The 19,889-nt window shown below is 53.4% G+C and overlaps 1 protein-coding gene across 13 annotated transcripts in view; it reads right to left on the reverse strand.

The window, feature by feature from the left end:
- Nucleotides 1–19,889, reverse strand: part of CLEC16A (C-type lectin domain containing 16A) — a 200,216-nt gene that overhangs the window by 92,772 nt on the left and 87,555 nt on the right. For all 13 annotated transcript variants that reach the window (XM_001490219.7, XM_070231014.1, XM_070231022.1 and 10 more), the window contains 3 exons: nt 19,054–19,104; nt 16,167–16,295; nt 7,588–7,708 (listed from right to left, as the gene is read on the reverse strand). In XM_001490219.7, the coding sequence (XP_001490269.3) occupies nt 7,588–7,708; nt 16,167–16,295; nt 19,054–19,104 (301 nt within the window). The remainder of the gene's footprint in view (nt 1–7,587; nt 7,709–16,166; nt 16,296–19,053; nt 19,105–19,889) is intronic.

Below are 19,889 nucleotides of genomic sequence, written 5' to 3' on the forward strand. Positions count from 1 at the left end.
GGCACAGCCAGGCGGGCCTTGAGGCAGGAACACGCCTGGTGTGTCTGAAGAACAGCAAGGAAGCAGAGAGAGCCAGGTGGTGCCAGATGCTGCTCAGCCTCAAAGGTCACTGAAAAGGTCGCTCCTTTCAGGCAGAGCGGGATGGAGGCCACTGTGAGCAAAGGAAGGACATGATCTGACTTATATTGTAAGAGGATGACACTGCTCACTGTGTCAAGAATAAACTGAAGGGGACAAGGCAGAAGCAAGCGACCGGTTAAGAAGCTACTGCAAGAACCCAGGTGAAAGAGGATGGTAGGGAAACCAGGTGCTGGGGGTGGAGCCGGGAGAGATGCTCAGATCCTGGGTACCTGTGGAGGGAATTGCCGGACAGGTGTGCTGACCAATTGGCAGTCGAGTTTGAGAGAAAGAGGGGAGTCAAGGATGAGCCCCAGGTTTTTGCCGCCAGGGTGGGGCTGCCGTCCAGCTGGGAGATGGGAAGGCTGAGAGGCAGGTTTGCGGCGAAGACAGCTCTCCCCCGTGTTCATGCTAAGTGTGAGATGCTGAGCAGGCAGCTGGGTACTCAGGTCTGGAGTTAAGTTGAGGCTCAGGGCTGGAGACAGGTGAGCTGGTGAGAAGGGTGCACGCCATGAAAAGAGGCAGCTCCCTGCTGCCCTTGGGGATGCAGGCCCCGTGGGGCCAGATGGTCCCATATTCAAAGTGATAGACATCTGGGTTTGTACAATAAAATACCCTGATTCTAAAATGCTGGCAACTAACATGAAATTTGCTTGCAAACATTCTGCCAGACACCAAACTCAATCTGTGGGCCTATCTGTCTGAGGCCAGCAGTGTATTCGATCTCTTCATATGCCTTATTGTCCTGCCTTACGATAATCCTGCAAAGGCAGGCACGGCTCCTCTTGTTTGATCGGTGAGGGAACTGAGGCTCAGAGAGTCGAACTGATTTGTCCAAGGTCACGCAGCGAGGAAGGGGCAGAGCTGGGATCTGGACGCCAGATCTGTCCTTTCCTAAGTCTGCATTTTTCTGGAACCCAAGGCTTCCTCATACCCTCAGCCACCTTCCTAAGGAGGCAGGTCCTAGGCTGCAAACAGCCAGGAGGCGGAGGGAAAGTCTACAGCAGCCTGCCTTGGTAGGAGAAGAGCACAACCGAAATAGTCTTATTGTTAATAATTAGCTTCAAAGGCACGATGGCTCAGGTTCCAGAGAACAAGCTGGATCAAACAGGACGGGCCTCGTGCAGTAAAGAGCCTTGTACTGGCCACAGGGCAGATGGCAGCAGTGCTCAAGAGCAAGTCGCTGGGGCAAACAGAGCGTGCGAGAGCCACGTGGGCACCACCTTTCGGACACCACTTCTGCAGGACGGGTCTCCCTGCTGTAACGCTGCCCCTGACTCCAGAGGCCCACTCTTCACACGGAGCCCAGACAGGGCCTCTTGGGGTACATATCTGGTCACGTCGCCCGGTTAGAAACTCTTCTCACTGCTCGTAGGCTAATCTCTGGATCCCCGATCCACCGCAAGGCCGGCACCCTGGGCCCCAGGCAATGGCCCCTGCCCTCCGGCCACACTGCCCTTGCTCATCCTCGCTCATCCTCCTCCATGCCCCTTCAGCCCCGGGGCCTTTCCAGAACCGGGCCCCTTCCTGACAGCCAGCCTGCAGATGGGGGGTTGCTCCCCCAGAGGCCCTCTGACCTTCCGGCAGGTCAACCCCTTACCTGTCCTCCCAGCACTCAGCACAGAGGCTGGCTGACTTTGGTCTGTGTGATGCTGTGATCGGGGTGTGCCTCCCCGGCAGACCGAGCTCAAAAGGACAAGGACACTCTGGCCTCCGCTCTTGTGATGGTCTGCCTTGGGATGTTTAGACACGCCCCATTAAAGCACAGTGTGTGGGACCACCGCTGTTCCTTGGGAAGTCGGTCCCTCCTTCCAAAATGCCCTTCCTGCTTATCTGGTATTAGCAGTGTCCTTTCTTTTATGAATGACAATTCATAAAGGCTTAAAGATAAGACTACTTGGTAAAATAAAAAGTCGGCACTCTATCCCCAGAGGCTTTGTTGGGTTTTATTGTTGGCGTTTCACTGGGCTGTGGAGGCCGCGGTCTGGGAACCCCGGGGAAGTCTGCTCTATACTTTGATGGCTGTTTTCCAGCCCAAGCCCCCCGCAAGTGTGTCTGAGCCTGGTGACAAGTCAGACCCAGAGCACGGGGACCTGCTTATCTGAGGGCATTTCTTTGGGGGTTTTGGGGCCTCTCTAACAGCCCACTTGACCTAGGATTCTAACAACTGCTGCAAGGCCCTTCTGAGGAACAGCCATCTGGGTTATAACAGAGTAAGAGTGGACATGCTAATAACTGTGGGAGGGTCACAGGAGATGTCTCAGTCAACGGACTATTACGCCAGCCACTAAACGTGCTAATTCTGAAATCTATGCAGTAACGTGGAAAATGGCTTCTGATGTGAATGTGAAGAGGTTTCCAACCTGCTCCCCAGACATCTCGGCCGGGCTGCCTTCCAGCACCTCCTCTCTAACCACCCAGCCAAGCTCGTCATCCTCCATCTGGAACCAGCTCCTCCTCCAGGGCTGGCCCTCCGATGACAAAATCACCGTTCTCCCACTCCCTGCTACCTGGATCGTCCGCAAGTCAAGAACCCAGAGTCGAGTCGCCAGGGCGAGTCAGCCACACAATGCTGTCCTCAGACTGTGTCCCCCTCCCCCGTCCCCACTGTCGTTGGCTCCTGGGATCCTGCCCCAACCTCCTAAACGGCTTCACATAAATCAGCTCAGTTACCCCTCCCATCAACCCCCATCTCATAGCCGAGGAAACTGAAGCTCCAGGAAAGGAGGTCACTCGTCCAAGGTCACACACTACGTGAAAGGGGCAAAGCTGGGATGTCTCTCACTCCAGGCACGGTCTGGCTCCCAAGCCCATGTTCCTAACCTCCAGCCCCACGACATGGCTCACAGGACCCCGCCGGGACCGGCTGACCTGGCCATTCCAGTTACAGAGAGCACTCTCAGGACAGACGTCCCTGCGGGAACCTCTGGTGGCCTCCCACTGCACAGGAACTGAGATCTGGTTCATCTCAGCAATGCCCCCTCCTCTGACTTGCTGGCCACACCGGCCTCCTTTGGGATCCTGGGACATGCCAAGCTCTCTCCCACCTTCCAGCCTCACCTCTGCCATCCCCTCTCACTGGCGGGCCTCATTTTTGCATTTTCTCACAGAATCTTCTGGTCCCTCCAAACATGGCACCTCTCCAGAGAGGCCTTCCCTAACCAGCCTATGGGGTCTTTTCTCCCAGTTATTCTCTAGCACGGACCCTGTTCATTCCCTCCACAGAGCCAGCGCAATCAACCTGTGAGTGTGCATTTGCTTCCTCACCTGTCTGCGGTGCCCCCTGCCCCGCCCCGATCTGGAAGCTCCACAGGGGCAGAGCCCAAGTCTGGCTTTAGCTCGCTCTCCCAGCCCGGCTCCCAGCCATGGGCCTCCCATACAGCCCCTGCTCAACGCATAGTTAAATGAATGGATGGATTGCATGAAGGGACTTAGAAATCAGAACACAAGACTAGGCGCATGCAGCACATGATATGGCTACAACTATGTAAATGTCAAGTGCCCACATGGACAAGGCTGGAAAGGAAACCGGAATTTCCCTGAGGATGCCTGGTTGCCTCGAATCTCCTTAGGGCCTTGGGACAATGAGGGACTTTCCCCTACTGTGACTGCACGTGTTACCTGGAAACAGGTAAGACTCCTTCCAGAAGGCTCTGAGGCCACTGCAGGTAGGCACCTGGCTTCTCCTCTAGGCCCGCCTGACCTCGGAGCACTACAGGGGTCTGTCAGGCAGTGGGCCCACTGGTGAACGTGCAGGAGGGGCTTGCCTGGATGGGGTACAGCTCCCTTCATCTGGCCCAAGCAGCCAGCACTGTCTCTCTTACCTCCAAAACAGTGCCATCACACAAGCGATGAACTGGTTTAAATATTTCAGGATGTGTTCCTCAAAACATCGTTAAAGCAGAAAATGCCAACCCCCTGGAGCCCCGCACTTTACCTCACTTATTCAGCAGCTGCGAGGGGACACGGCCAGCGCTCATTCACTGAGCGCCTACTGTGCACCGAGCCAGTGCTGCGGGCTTGACGTGCACCATCTCATTTGATCTCCAACAGCCCTTTGGGCAAGCCTTTTGGAACCATTTCACAGGCAAGGCCGCTGAGCCTCACAAGCATTAAGACACTCAGCATGGTCACAAAGCTGACAGCTTCCAACGACGCCAGGGGCTGCAAAGTCAAATGTCAACGGGCCAGGGTGGCAGAACACAGGCCCCAGCTCTGGGGCTGCCCCCCCCAGAGCAGCGGCCGAGCTGACGGGGCGGGGGAGCCCATGATTTGCAACGGTGGCAAGCAATTCAATTAAGAAGAGTTCCCCGAAGTCCCTATCTGTTAGAAGTATTTACAGATGCAGTAACAGGATGTCCTCCCCTGGCTCTAATGCACTGGAGGGGGCTATTTTTAAAAGAGAGCTGGCAGGGCAGATGAAACGAGACTTAGCAAAAGGGTAACAGCTTGTTGAAGCCGACGGCTGGGTACACAGACATTCGTGGTGTTACTTTCTAGAAACGGAAGCTGTTTTTAGTCTGCCCTTCGCATCCCCCTTCCTTTCCCCCTCCTGTGCTCCCTCATTCTTCTCTCCCTCTCTCCCTCCTTTCCTTCCTCCCTCCCTCCCTCTCTCCTTTCTTTCTTTCCTCCCTCCCTTCGTGGCTGCCAGGTCACGGCCTCTGCCCCTGCCACACTCCTCTCCAGTGAAAACAAAGCAGGCTTCAGGCTGGGTCAGCCTGCTTCTCTCTGGAGGGACAACGCCTCTTGGATGCTCCTGTCAGACGCCACCTGCCAGAGCTCACCTGCCACCCCAGCCCAAAGGCAGCAGGCCTGTGACATGGCTCCAGGACTCTTAGGCTGTGGGTTCTTATCAAAGAGTGTGTTTAGTAAACACACTCCCCTCCTCCTGCTGTGCTGAGCCAGCATTCCTTCAAGCCTTTCAGACCATATCACCTTATCACCTTAGATAACAGCTGACAGATCCCGAGAACACAGAACACGTCCCCCTGCGTCAGCTGCCTTAAGCTGGGCAGGGAGACCAAGCGCTGTGCTCCCAGGACGCCTGCCCAGCTTCCCCGACGCCAGGAGGCTTCCTGCACTTTGTACACACAGAAGGCATTTTGTGAAATGCAAAGCACGCTAATTTTTCCCCAGTGGAAGGTGAGAAGCCGCAACATTTAAGAACAATCACCAAAAAAAACAAACCCAATGCGACAACACATGCATATCTTATTCTAGAACCATGTGCTCAGAAAATCCATAATTCCCAGTATTTTCTGCATGGCGTCCTCTTTAGCAAAGACATAATTTGCAATCAGGCGAGGTAAAGACAGACAGCCATTACTTTCTTAATGGCCAACTACCCAAAAAGGCTCAGTTAAGTGATCTCAACTAGCAATCTAATCAATTAAAATTGATAAGTGAAATACTTTTAACCTTTATTTCAGCAGGCCATTCCTAAGGGGAGGAGGGAAGGAATGTGAATTCCCAGCATAAAATTTAATTCCATTTCATGGATGCAAACATTCTTGCTGCCCTGATGGAATGGCCCCCTTTAAAGCAAGCTGTTTCCCTCCCTTTCCTTGAATCAAATCAGAGAAAGACTGGTTTATGGTTCTCTCCAGTCAACTCGATCAATTTAAACCCTTACAGAAATCCCTGTGGCCACTTCTCAAGGGGGGATCGGAGCACAGAGGGGACATGGCTCCCTTGTTCCCTCAAGACAGAGAAGGACAAAAGAGCATAAACAAGAAGGCAAGAAGAATTTAGACAACCAGGTGAAACCCATAACAATCATTCACCGAGCATCTTCCACATGTCAGGCAGTTGCTCCGCCCTTTATATGAACCACTTTGTTCTATTTGCAGGTAACACTGAGCAGTTTCCTGAGCACAGTTATACGCTAGGCACTATGCTCGGTCATACTATATTTCATATTATATTTCACTCAAGTTTCAAGACAACCTCATAATATAAGCAAGGTCATCCCCATTTTACAGGCGAGGAAGTGGAAGCTGTGGGGTTTAATCATCTGCTCATGGGAAGGTAGGGCAGGGCAGGGGTACCTGGCTCAGAAGCCACCCCTTGATGGTCTATATCATGATCGCTGGTCATGCAACTGAAGAGTTTTGTCAAAACTCATTCAATTGTACATTAAAACTTGATGAATTTTATTGGATGTATATTTCAATAAACTGACTTAAAACAACATGGACCCTCTCCTCACCACACACGACAGAGTGGCCGGCTGCTGTCCCTGTCTTCCCAGCTCCCATCTCCTCTTTGTGAGCTTCCTTCGACGCCCCTCCTTCCTCACTCTCAGTCGACGGTTCAAAACGAACAGGTCCCACCTCCCAGCTCCAGGGCCAGGCATGTGACCCTGGTTTAGCCAATCAGGGAATCACATTCCTCTGCCCACTGATTGGTTCAGGGATGGTCATATGACCCAAGCCAGGCCAATGAGAGCCCTGCCGTGGACTTCTAGGAAAGTTACAGAGAAAAAGAAGCTCTGTCTCTGTCAGGGCTGCTCAGCTGGTTCAGCAGATCTTGGAGCTGCTGATGGCTATCTTGTCACTACCTGATGAGAGCCCTCCTGAGGATGAAGCCAGAACAGAGGAAAGCAGAGCTGCAGATGGAGAGTGACAGCTCCCTAATGACACTGCTTGAGTACCTAGATCCAGCCATGCCTGAAAGCAGAACTACTCCTGGACTTTGCAGTGACATCAGCTAATCTCTCTTTCTTTTTTCCCTAAGCCAGCCTATGTAGGGTTTTCTATCTCTTATAACCAGAGTCCTAATAGATCACAATGCCTTTAAGAGACAGAAAACCATCATGCACACCAATGTGCACATGCCCCACAGAGAATGGAGGAAACAGAGAACTATATGAATACGAGAAGGGTTATGGGAACATCACCAAGCTTTATACCCACTGTCTCCTTTAAATCTCAGCCTCATGCTGCAGACAAGAGCACTGTACAGTTAAACAAGCAGCCCCAGGTTACAGGCTAAGCACGTGGTTCTCCAGCCTCCAAATCCTTCATCTCTATCTCAATCCTGGTGATCTGCATTTTTGAAAGCTTTCTTTTTTCAGCAGCAGAATCCTTTAATCATTGGAATCATAGAGAAAACCCTTAATATACAAAACCAGTCAGACTGGTGCTGCTGCGATTACACACAGGGCAGGGACCCTGGAGCTGCGCCCACCTCTGCTTGAGACCCCATCACCCGGCATGGATCGTTCTGCAAACCGCCTGCACGCTCTCCCTGGGCTCCAGCAAGCAGGAGCCATGCACGGACTTCAAGGTGCCCAGAATCGAGCGCCCTTTCTTCGAAGGTTTTGTGGGATATACACACTTTGTCAGCTCACAGTCACGGATCAGGAGCTGCACAAAATGCAGGTCGCACGCCAGCCCTCCCAGGGCCGTGTGAGTCAGCATGGCAGCCCCGTCACCCCCCGTGCCCCATGACTCAGGACGGCCAGCTCACTCAGATCGAGGACGTCGTCAGTCTTGATTAGGTCCTCCTCACGCGTCAGCGGCAGCTGGGTCTCGGGCTCCCCTCGCAGCCGCAGGGACAGGGAGCGGAGCATGAAGAACACCCGGATGGCCTGCACAGACAGTCCAGAGAACAGAGAAGAGGGAGAGGCCGGTCATTTTGGTGAGAAGCTCCATATGGAGGGATCTCACAGTGACTCTCAATGTAAAACAAAGCAAGCAGCAGACAAAACAAAGGCCCCCTCACCCAGGATCGTGATTCTGGGGCTTTCAGCCTTCACCCTGGGGCCGGCTCGCCCTGGTGGCAGCCTCCGATTAAGTCCTAGGTTGGGGCTGACTTGCCCACCAACCAGAGGCCAGGAAGTAGAGGGGCAGTCCACAGGAGGGGCCAGCTCCAGGCCACTTTCCCTGCCTGCCTGCCTGGCGGGCATGCACCTGACGGGAACAGCTCCAGAGTCAGGTAGGGAAGGTGTACGCTGGACTCCCAGGTCCACCATGTTGGGCAAAGCCCTTGGCCTCCGTGGGCTTCATTTTCCTCATCCATGAAATGGGGATGGTAGTTCGTCCCTTGCAGGGCTTCTAGAAGGTTCTGAGATAACAGTGGAGGAGAAGCAGTCAGCACGTGTTCTGTAAAAGGGTGACCATCTTTTTTATTTTTTTCCTTTTTCTTCCAAAGCCCCCCAGTACACACTTGTGTATTTTTTTAGTTGTGGGTCCTTCTAGTTGTGGCATGTGGAACGCCGCCTCAGCATGGCCTGATAAGTGGTGCCACGTCCACACCGAGGATTCGAACTGGGAAACCCTGGGCCGCCGAAGCAGAGCGAGCGAACTTAACCACTCGGCCACGGGGCTGGCGCCTAGGGTGACCATCCTTTACTCCAGTCACTCAACAGGCTCGGCATGGGGGAGGGCAGGGGACAAACCACTGTCGCCATTGGTGAGCCATGCAAAGATGAATTCCAGCCCACTTTTGGGTTGTCTTGTTTACAGTTCTGAGACCTACAGGCCTGGCCTACTGAGAGGGAAGCTGCCCTTTATACAACAAGATACCTCCCAAATCAAGAGGGGGGACAAATTACTGCCTGCAAAGAGCCAGACTTGTGCTGGCCCCTGATGACCCAGGCAACGAGGATGCCCATCGGCACGGCTCAATCCTGCCTTGGCCTGGACCTGGTGGGAGGCCTTGGGCCAATTATTTAATCTCCTAATGAACAAGCCTACCTCCTGGACCTACTCTGTGTCCTATATTACCTTTTGTCAACCATAAGCACTAAAAAAGATAAGCTTTTATTTCATAATGATGATGATGATGGTGGTAGTGGTGGCATTAGTATCAAACTGATTGTTCTTAGTTTTTTAAAGATTTTATTTTTTTCCCTTTTTCTCCCCAAAGCACCCCCGCTACGTAGCTGTATAGTTTTTTTAGTTGTGGGTCCTTCTAGTTGTGCTATGTGGGACGCCACCTCAGCATGGCCTGATGAGCAGCGCCATGTCCGTGCCCAGGATCCGAACCGGTGAAACCCTGGGCCACTGAAGCAGAGCGGGAACTCAGCCACTCGGCTACGGGGCCGGCCCTAGTTTTTTAAAGTACAGTCATGCGTGCTCAATGATGGGGATGCGTTCTGAGAAATGCGTCGTTGGGCGATTTCATCCTTGTGTGAACATTACAGAGAGCACTTACACAAACCTAGACGGCACAGCCCACTGCACACCTAGGCCCTACGGTACTGATCTTTTACGGGACCCCAGTCATATATGCAGCCATCGTCAACCAAAACATCACTATGCAGCGCATGACGGTACAGTCTTTATAAAGACGTCTGCCACAATCAGAAGAAAAAGAAGTGTAGTTTCATTAGAAAAAATCCAAAACAGCTTTTATTCATTATGCACCTATTGTGCGCGAGGCATTGTGGGCACCTTATTGCAATGTCAAGATGTTACATAGGGAGAACGGAGCTGAGCCGGCAGAGCCAGCTAAGGCCACACAGCTGACGAGGCGGAGCCAGGGGCCGAGCCAAGGAGCATCTGAGACTCATGTCACCTCCCCAAGCACACAGGGACAGCCAAACACCTGCACTAGCCCAAGCGCAGAAAGCCCAGGATGTGGGTGGTCACTTGAACTATCTGGCAGTTTGAGCCCTGAAACAGTCATAACCTCAGACAGGAGGGAAAAAGAAGGAGAAAGGTCCAAGCTGCGTGGATACTCCATTTCTGTGTCCAAAGCCCATTCCTCTTGGGGTTCTGACGGCAAAGCACTCAAGGAGGCCCTGGCCCAGGGATGGGGAGAGAAACGCGCGTGGCTCTCTGCACACCTTCACACCGAAAACCAGAAGCCTTCCAATATCAAAGGAGTTTGGGGTCTGGCTCCTGCCTAGAACTTTTTGGTAAAAGATTGCCTTTTGCTCTGCAAGCAACAAATGAAGCTATTCCCAGGAATACAATAAAATAATAAAAAATAGAATATAGAATATAAAACATACAAAATAAAACCTCTCGATGATACTTTTCCTGGTTCCTGCTCCAACTCGTAAGAGAAGGAAGAGCAAGTGAGAAGCCCACACCCATGAAGGTAGGGGGGCAGAGGCCCACGGGGCCAGGTGCTCCACTGGGGCGACAGCTGGGCTCCCACGGGGGCGTTGATGAGGTCTGGCAGGCAGGTCAACCAGCCCCACAACTCCAAGAATCCACAAAGAAAGGTGAGTTTCCAGGTAAGGGGCATCAAATTCATCCGACCGCCCCCTCAAACAATAGCCACGCCCTCTGCTCACCCACGGCCTGGCGGGTGGAGCCTGAGGAAAGTCCTCTCCTTCAAGCCTTTTAACGACCCTGCATGGTTCCCATTTTACAGACAGGAAACCAAAGCCCAGAGTTGTTAGGCAGCCTGCCCGAGGTGACTCAGTTAGTAACTGGACTCCAAAGTCTGTGTTCTTCCAATCACATGCCTTTGCCTTCTTAACATTTAAGGCTTGGGACTCAGGCTCCCACTGAGTGCCTATCTTTACTCTGCTAAGTAAACACGCACATGAAACAGTATCACTAAAAAGGAAAAAAGAATTATTCTTCTTTCAGATGCTTCCATAGAATGCCAGCAAGACTGATTGTGGAAGAACAGAGTAGATCTGGAAAGGGGTGACAGCTGGTCACGCTCAAACATAGAGACTCGTCTAGTTTGCTTCCATGCCTCAGGGAGCAAACTAGGGCCAGGAGAGTCCTAGGCATGGAGTCCGAGGAGTGGGGCAGGAGGCAGACAGACTTTGGCTGAACCGGCGGTCAGGAGAGTCACGCGAATTCCGAGACCCAGGACTCGAGCTCTGGAAATGGGGTACCCACCACCCCTGATCACGGGGCCACAGTGAAGGCACGAGATAGCGCCGGTGACACTCTGAGCCCTGGGGCTGGCGCTGGATCAGATGCTCAGTTTGGGTCCCCTCTCCCCCTTTCCTTGCCCCATTGGTAAACCGCTGAGTTGAGGTGACAGTCACTTAGGCAAGAAGCCCACCAAGGCTGTGGAAGTGGCTGTGAAAGTCAGTCATTCTTAAAAGAGTGCTGGGAAAAACAGAGACAAACAAACACACAGAGACAGAGATTGGACTGGCGGTTACCAGAGGGCAAGTGGGGAGGGAGGGAGGGGGGTGAAGGGGAGATTAGGAACATGTGTGAGATGATTGATTGTAATTAGCCTTTGGGTGGTGACCATGATATAATCTGCGCGGAAATCAAGACGTGATGAGGTACACCTGAAGTTTATAGCGTTGTAAAACAATGTTACCACGATAAAAAATAAATAAATAAATACATTAGACCATCAAAGAAAAAAGAGAGTGCTGGAGCGGTTTAAGTGGACACAGCCCACTGGGAAAGCAGTCTGGCAACTGCAGAGTCACAAAAACAGGTTCATACCCTTTGATTCAGAAATGCCACTTCTGGAAACTTATCCGAAAGAAATGAGCCAAAAGGAGAGAGAACACTGTTTTCGTGGAGTGCTCATTACAGTTTGGTTAACAATAATGTCACACCGAAGGCGACCAAAATGTCCCCCAGCAGGAAGATGCCCGCGCAAACAGGGCAGGAGTTGCCAGATCCACTTTGATGCACCCGCGAGAAAGCAGACGTATTAAAACTGGATCACGACAGGAAAGCCTCCTGCTCCGCAGTGGAGAGGGCAGTGGGGAGCACGCGAGGCCGTGGTACACTCTCCGGCGACCATCAAAAGATGTGACTGCAAACGAAGAGAGGGAGGAGACACAGAAATGGCTAAGAGTTGTTTGTTTAGGGTGATGAAATCACAGGAAATTCTTTCCCTCCACTTTCGAAACTCGACGAGATGTGATTGTATTTTCTTTAATGCAGAATACACACCTCAAGAGTAAAAGCAAAATATCCTCTTTCCTCAAGGTCAAGAGCCATAAACACAAAAACTCTCTGCGGCTTCACAAGGGACCGGGGAAACAGACGCCGGGACGAAGAAAACTTCACGCGAATGCATCCGTTTCACAATGGCTTCCAACAGTACTGCATAAACATGGCTAGCAGCTTAAATCCACATTTTGATATTCCCCCCAAAATCCTCTCCCTAACCCCCTTTTCTGTGGCTTGCTTCAGTAGATTGAGACCATTACTCTCTTTCTTTCCCACCTAAGATGCTAGAATGCTCCACCGCTGGCCAGCCCACATTTCCCGGGCGCTTGCTGTCTGCCAGGCACTGGGCTCCTCACCTCACAGGCCCTCTCTCTCATCTACTTTGGGCGAGAGATGAGAGGCAGGACACACGAGAGAGGTTAGGCTTAGGGAGGTTAAGTAACTCGCTCAAGGTCACACAGCTGGAGCTGGCCTTGAACCTCGGCTGGTCTGACTCAGGAGTCTGTGTTCTCTCTTAACTGCTTCTCTCAACTGCCCCTACACATGGGGAGGGGCCAGCCCAAGTCCAAGGTTCTGCTTGCACGTTCCCATCACACCCAGTGGTTCCGGTGACCTTCCTTCCAACACGTGTTTCCCTTCTTGGCTGGCAGGGCTCAGCGGCGCTCTGACCATCTTGGTCTTACTCTATATTATTTGTTCACTGTCTCTTCTTGCCTCTTGTACCGTGCCTGGGACCCAGAAAACGCTTAACAAGTATGCCGAATGGAAGAATAAACAGTGTCATTTGCAGAATACAAGAGGAAAGCATGACTGTACTGCCAGAGGCCTCCCCGTGGCCTGCAAGGTGCTGGCCCTCCTCTCTGGCCTGTGCACTCGCTCCGCTCCAGTTCGCCTCTTCCTTGAACACAGCGTTCTCGGTGGCACCCTGGGGCCTCTGCACTCACTATTCCCTCTGTCTGGCAAGTGCCTCCTCTAAGTCTCTGCGTGGCCACTCTTCTCACTCTTCAGGTTTCAGCTCAGAGCAGCTTTTCCCGATGGTTCGACCTGAAGTGGTGCCATCCCTGTTCCCCTCAGAGCCTTTACTGCAGCCTGACATCTAGCTTCGTTCGCTTGCTTGCCAATAACCTTTCCCCCTCCCAATGTCCCGCGAGGTTTGGAAGGCAGAGACGTCAAGCACACCATGGGGCACAGAGGGGGAATCCAGGGGCTCCTGATGAATGTCCGAAGGGATATCTTACAGGTGAGGAAGGATTTATTAGTAAGCGTTGCTCGAACTTCTCTGACGAGTCCTTAAGGAAAATAAAGGGCGGGATTTCTGAAAAGGATCAGCCTCCTGAAAGCTAGAAAAGTCTACTTGGGGCGGGGGGGGGGGGGGGGGGGTGGGAAGAAAAGCTTTGAATCCAAAAGGATGAAATGGAATGTTCTTTGGATTCAAGCAAAGAACTTGAAACAAACCACAGAAGCCCTCAATTGCTTGCTAAACCATACACTTCCTTTAGCCCGAATTCAAAGCGCCCTGTTGTGCTCTGAAGCCTGAAACGGGTTGGGAGCTAAGCTTCCGGAGGACTCTGGAGGGCTGCCCTGCAACAGGAACTGGGCCGAGGTGAGCGGTCGAAATGCCCCTTCAGAAAGCAATGTTTGAAGTCGCAAAGGGAAGCTTTTCTAAGGTGGCTGGCTTTGCTCTGAGGCGGCCGGCCCTGCTTTCCTCCATTCTGCCACCTTCTCCCTGGCTCTGCACCCACAGATGCTGGAACTGGAGAGCTGCTGTTATACACTGGTCAGACCAGGCTGAACAACAGGCCCCAGGGGTTCTGTCTGGGCTTCGGTTAGCAGTCTGGGCTGCGCATTCCAGCTGGGGCAAGGGAGGTGGGCAGCACGGCCCTGGGAACCGCAACTAAGTGAGAAGTGAGGGGCAAAGGGGAGAAGAGAAGCCCGACCCTCACGAACTGCTACTGCCTCGTGTGTTTCCGCCTTCCCTGAGGCCTCATGAGAACTCCAGCAAGGCAGGCACGTGCTACTTCCCAGATGAAGACAGACCGGCTCGGAAGGGACGGGAAGCCCAAAGCCCTAACAACCATCCCTCTGCCACGCGCCTCACCCTGAATTTCTCCCGTCCTCTCCTGTGGGCCAGGACCATCTGCCCCAAGCCAGGAGGGCGCAAGGCCAGCAATCAGCTAACAAGGCCAAGGTCCTCGCTGGGCTCCAAGGCCCCCAAGATCCGGCTCCTCCAGCCCCTCCAGCCTCATCACTTCCACATAGCCTCCCTCACTCTGGGCTCCAGCCATGGTCCCCTCCTTGGAGATGCCGGAATGTGACACGTCTCTCTGTGCCTCTGCCTACCGCAGCTGCCCAAGCCATCCCCAATTCATGCTCAATGACCACCCCTCTGGTGCCTGCTCCACCCCGCTGCCCAGGTAGGATGAGGGACCTGATCCTATGTTCCCTTAGCAATGGCCCCAGCCACGTGGATGCTGCTGCCTTTTCCCACCTCACCCTCGAGATCTGATTCCCTGAGGCCTGGGGCTGTGTTTTGCATGTCTCCAGTGTCCAGCCCTGAGCGGCAGTGCAGGCAGCAACGAAGGCAGCAGAGGGGACCAGCGGGTCAGAATGGGTGCGAGTTTAGGCTCTGAGGCCACATCACCTGGGCTGAAGCCTGACGCTGTTTACTAGCTGGGTGACCTTGAGCAAATCACTGTGACATCTTCGTGCCTCAGTTTCTTCCTCTGTAAGATGGGGCTAATAATAGTGCCAACCTCCAAGGAAGGCTGTAGAATTACAAGAGGAAATTCATATAAAGAACTCATATGAATGATCCAATTTATAACAAACAATACGAGCTCATGTAAGTGTTAAAAAAACCCTGATGGACAAGGAACCAAAAAAGAAGGGAGGACGCAACCCAGAGAGTCACTCTCAATGTTCACAGCCTTCTAGACCTTCTGGCTCAGAGCCCAAGGAGAACCTCAAGGACAGGGTCCTCTCTGGCCTGGGGACACTGCAGCCTGGCCAGGGTAGAGCTTCACTGTAACCTTGCTGGGAGCATCTCTTAGGCCAACTCTCTTAGCCAAAAGCTAAGGGTGAGCGTGCCCGCCTGATGGAGGAGTCAGCGAGACAACACTCATTGCTCAGAACCAGTCCTCCTGTAAAAGCCACGCCAAGGATGCCCACTGCAAACACTGTCCCCACAGACACACTGTGCGCCTGGCCGCGGGCCCGCAGCGCCAGCCGGGAGGGTGAGGAAGGATGGCAGCGCTGGCTCGTACAGGGCGGGTCCTGTGGTGAGGGCTGCGGGTTTGCTCAGACAGCAGGGAACGCTGGTTGACTTAAGACACAAGGTCCGACTTCCTCTGCCCCACCCAGGCCTCCGAGGCAAAGTCACCAGGTGGGTGGAGGAAAGCCTCTGGTGTGAGGTGGAATCTGCAGGTCACTCCTGCTTCTCAAAATCCAGGAGTTAACCATCTCTGCCTCCCTCGAGACGGGCCGATTAACTGAGAAGGAGATGCAGGCTGCTAACGGGGGCCCGTGAGTGGACTCCTATAATTCATCCACGAACACTCACGTCTCCAGGGAATGATTTTCCAGGAAAAGGTTACGGTGCTTTCTAAGAAAGAAACCGTGATCTGACGAGGGAGATAAAATACCGTGAAGAGCCCAGCGAGACGACTTCAGAACAAAGCGCTGATAACGGAAGCACACTCTCCAGCTGATTCTGAGAACTGCTCCGCTCTTCACACACGTTCTCCAGCAGGCCGGCGAGAGTCACAATTTCACTTGCGTGTGCCTGGTCCCAAGATCACTCAGATACCCTAACAGCACACCACCTCGGGCCACCGGGGCCACCCTGGGCTGAGCTCACACTGCCTCACCTGCATGCATTACTCTGTCGCCCCCACATCCATCACAGAAGTCCGGCCCCCTGGCTGCCCCTCCCAGCGCTCAGGGGCTGGGGCTGTGCTCTGCGCCAGTGGAGGCAGCCTGCATGCAACCGACATCTGATGCCAGACGCGACGGAATTCCAATCCCCACTTTCCCAAGAGCAGCACGTTCTGGAAAGTTCCACCTGGTGGGAGGGTTGAGGAGGTGCTGTTCCTACTGTCGGAACTCGTGTTGGGAGGCAGGCTCTTGACCTGGTCAGAGACCCCTCCCCCCGGCCTGGGAGTGGGCCTGGCGGGCAGCCCCCGGGAGAGGCCGGCTCTGGTGCTCACTCACCCGCCGGGTCTTCTCCACATCGCCGCACGGCAGCCGCTTCACGAAGTCGATGCCCGTCAGCGGTGTGCCCGTCGGGGGCAGCAGGATGGAGGCATCCATCATGAGATACTCCACGTTCATGGGCTTCATCTAGAAGAGAGACATCACAGGAGACCTCATGGGGGAGGGCAGGCGGGAAGGGGCAGGCCTCACGCCTCCCTCTGCAAGGAACAGACGCCCGCAGCGACCTGCATTAGGATGAAGCGAAGCCTCAGGGCGGCCAGACATGGGGGAGAGGCGCCTATTTGTTTTCTAAGTTGCAGATTTTTTCCCCAATTGAAGGACAGCTCAGACACTCTTGAGAAGGTGCCTCCCTGCTACGAAGCTGTGCTCCCTCGGCCTCTCCGCCCCCCGTCCAGCAGGGAGAGGGGCCTCGCAGGGGAGGCCAGGCGCTTCAGGGCGGTTTGTCCTTGCGTGAGCCTGACTGCTGCCTGCCTCCTTTCTGCGTCCAATTATGACGACAACAGTCGCAGTGACGCAGTGACTTCGGCTTCCTGACTTCAGGGCAGGTGGGGAGCTAATGGCTAGCCGTGTACACGCCTCTTTAATCCTCCCAACAACTCCAGAGGGGACGCTTCCCGATCTGCTAATGGGAGACCAGAGGCGCAGAGAAGCCCACTCGGCTGGACGGTGGTGGAACCAGGATGCAGAGCCGGGCCTGCTGGCTCCAGACACCTATGATTTCCACCACACAACCAAGATGCCCCCTCCCTTCCTTGCCCCCTGAGCATCTCCCTTGGGATGATATATCAAAGCCACTTCTAAGCATCTACTAAGTGCCAGGGACCTGCAGGGCTCACCTACCGCTGGATGCGGTGCTGGTGCTAACCCATATTCCAGAGGGGGACACTGAGCTCAGAGGAAGGATACATGGCCACTGGGCCAGACAGCTTTGATGCAGGGCCCTCTGTGGGCACTTCAGCAGTGCCCCAGGGCCTGTCCCCACTTCACTTAGCTTAGCGGCTGGCTTCCTGAAGACTGAGCTGAGGACTGACTTTCAGATACGGGGTCGGGGGTCACCTTAATATTTCTTCAGAGCTCCAGGCATTGTGCAGGACACACAATACACGTGTGATTAAGACAAACAAACTCTGGGAGCTCCCTATGGCGGGAGGGACAGCAACCAAATATTCGTTGAGCACAGATTCTACAGGAAGCATCTCTTAGCTGGTTCACATCCAGCCTGGGCAGCCACGTGGGCCGGGCCCCATTCACAGATGGAGAAACGAAGGCTCAGAACGTAAGCGACCCGCCCAAGGCTGCACAGTCAGTCAGGAGCAAAGCAGAAACTGTGCCGGGATTTAAGAGCCTCAGCTTTTCCACATCGTCAAGTGACAAGGAGCCTACGTTTCCAAACAGGAGAGCGGACTGTGCAGGATGACATTGAGGCGGAGGACATCACGGTAGCCAACCACTGACTCCACTCTGCCCTAGCTAATGATCCAAAGAGGAGACTGCAACACTCTTCTCGGGGGTGGGGGAATAGTGGGGGCTGTGGCCATCAACAAGAACGAGGTGCGCACGGGCAGCCATGCATCACTGCGAGGTGAGTTACGCCAATTTACGCTCTTGCCTTGAAAAGGCTCTGCAGAGGCCTCAGACGTGCCACGAGTGAGGATGTGGCGAGGGCCCAGCTGTGCCGATGCCCGGTGAACGGGCTGGGGAGCCAGGGGCCCACTGAGCGCACCTGGCCTGCCTTTCTCTTTCCGACACTTTAAACACTTAGGTTTATTATAAACTTCCCAAATCACTTCACTCTGGTGAGTAATGTCCATGAAAAAGATTATTTGTCATCTATTTATTGAGTGCCAACTTAGGGGCAGGTGCTGGGGATGCAAAAACAAATGAACAAAACAGAGGGAGCTGCAAGCTTCTGAACCTATCTTTTCGCACGATTCTGCCTGCGGGAGGAGAAAGCGGTCACAGGCTGGGGCTGCAGATTCAAGGAAGAGCTACACGTTGGAACATTCTGGCGGCACGGCAAAGGAGGAGGCAGCATGATATATGCAGAAGGGCGGGGGCTGGGAGGAGAACCGCTCTGCTCTGGAAGCCGGTTCTGCCCCTCATGGCCGGGCAGACGGGGGCACCTCACTCACCCTCTCCGGCTCGCGTTCCCTTCTTGGTCAAAGGAGGGTAATCAGAGCAGCTACCCCCACGGGGCTGATGTGGGGAGTTAGAGATTTAATACGGACTACACGCCTTACACACCTGACATGGAACAGGGCCCCAGTCAAATACTACTCATATCAAAGTGAATCTTTTTTTTCTTTTGAGGAAGATTAGCCCTGAGCTAACATCTGTTGCCAATCCTCCTCTTCTTGCTGAGGAAGACTGGCCCTGAGCTAACATCAGTGCCCATCTTCCTCCATGTGGGACGCCTACCATAGCATGGCTTGACAAGCGGTGCCGTGTCCGCACCCGGGATACAAACTGGTGAACCCTGGGCCGCCGAAGCAGAACGTGCAAACTTAACCGCTGTGCCACCGGGCCGGGCCCACCATCTTCCTCCATTTTTTATATGTGGAACACCTGCCCCAGCATGGCTTGATAAGTGGTACACAGGTCCATGCCTGGGATCCAAACCGACGAACCCGGGGCCACGGAAGCAGAGCACGCAAACTTAACCGCTGTGCCACCAGGCCGGTCCCTCAAAGTGAACCTCTCTGACCCCACTTATGACACACAGGGGGAGTGAATGTCATCTGAAATTTCAGCAGTGGTGGGGATCAATAGGCCCAGCTTTCCATCTGCTTCCCCACCAATCTCTGCCCCCAGTTAGACAGAGTTCTTTCTCGATCAGGCAGGGCAAGCTCCACAGCATACAAGAGCGTTTTGGCCCCTCACTTACCGTCATGCTCCTGTACTCATCTTCAAACATGTCCAAAAAAATTTCTTCTCCCTGAAAAGAAAGAAAGGGAGGGAAGAAATTATGCGTATTTTTTCCACAAACAACAAAGTATTATAAACTCCAGTTCCAGGCTTTGGGGCCATCTGTTTCTCATTAGTGAGTTCTCGTAAATCACCGGGAGGTAAAACACACACGTGAGCAGGAACACACGCTCCGATGAAAGGCCAAATATCAGATTGCACCTCTCGATGGTTTTCTCTTTTATTTAAGCATATGTAGCTGGATTTCTTCTATTAAAGCAACTTCAAAAAACAACAAAAATACTACATATAATTAAAATATAAAAATGGTTAATATTTTCAAGTGTTTAACATCCTCTGCTTTTCGAGAAGGTTGGACAAATGAGGAAGCCTGGTTAAGTTGCCATGCATGTTAAAACTACGAGGCTCCACACCTCTGAAAGGAAGCGTATAATTAAATATGCTTAACACTCAAATTATACAGCTTGTTCCATTCGGTTTTGAGGCACATCTTCGGGGCTTTGTACTTCCTCAGGGCTGTGACCCTGCCCTGGAGGCCCTTCTCAGAACAGGCTGGTGGGCACAAACTTGGCTCCAAGTCACATGAACCAGGGGCTGAATCCCAGCTTTAACCGCTCGAAGCCTTTCTTTGTTTCGCTGCCAGAGTGGGACGACAGCCCCCATCTGTGCAGGTCACCATGAAGATGAAATGAGATACTGCGCACAAAGTGCCGAGCACAGAGCCTGCTACTCGGGTGGGGCTGGTCAAGGTTAGCGCTCGTGCGCATTCTGATCACTACGGACGGGACCATAGCT

This window comes from Equus caballus, chromosome 13 (genome assembly GCF_041296265.1).
Source record: "Equus caballus isolate H_3958 breed thoroughbred chromosome 13, TB-T2T, whole genome shotgun sequence".
Taxonomy (NCBI): domain Eukaryota; kingdom Metazoa; phylum Chordata; class Mammalia; order Perissodactyla; family Equidae; genus Equus; species Equus caballus.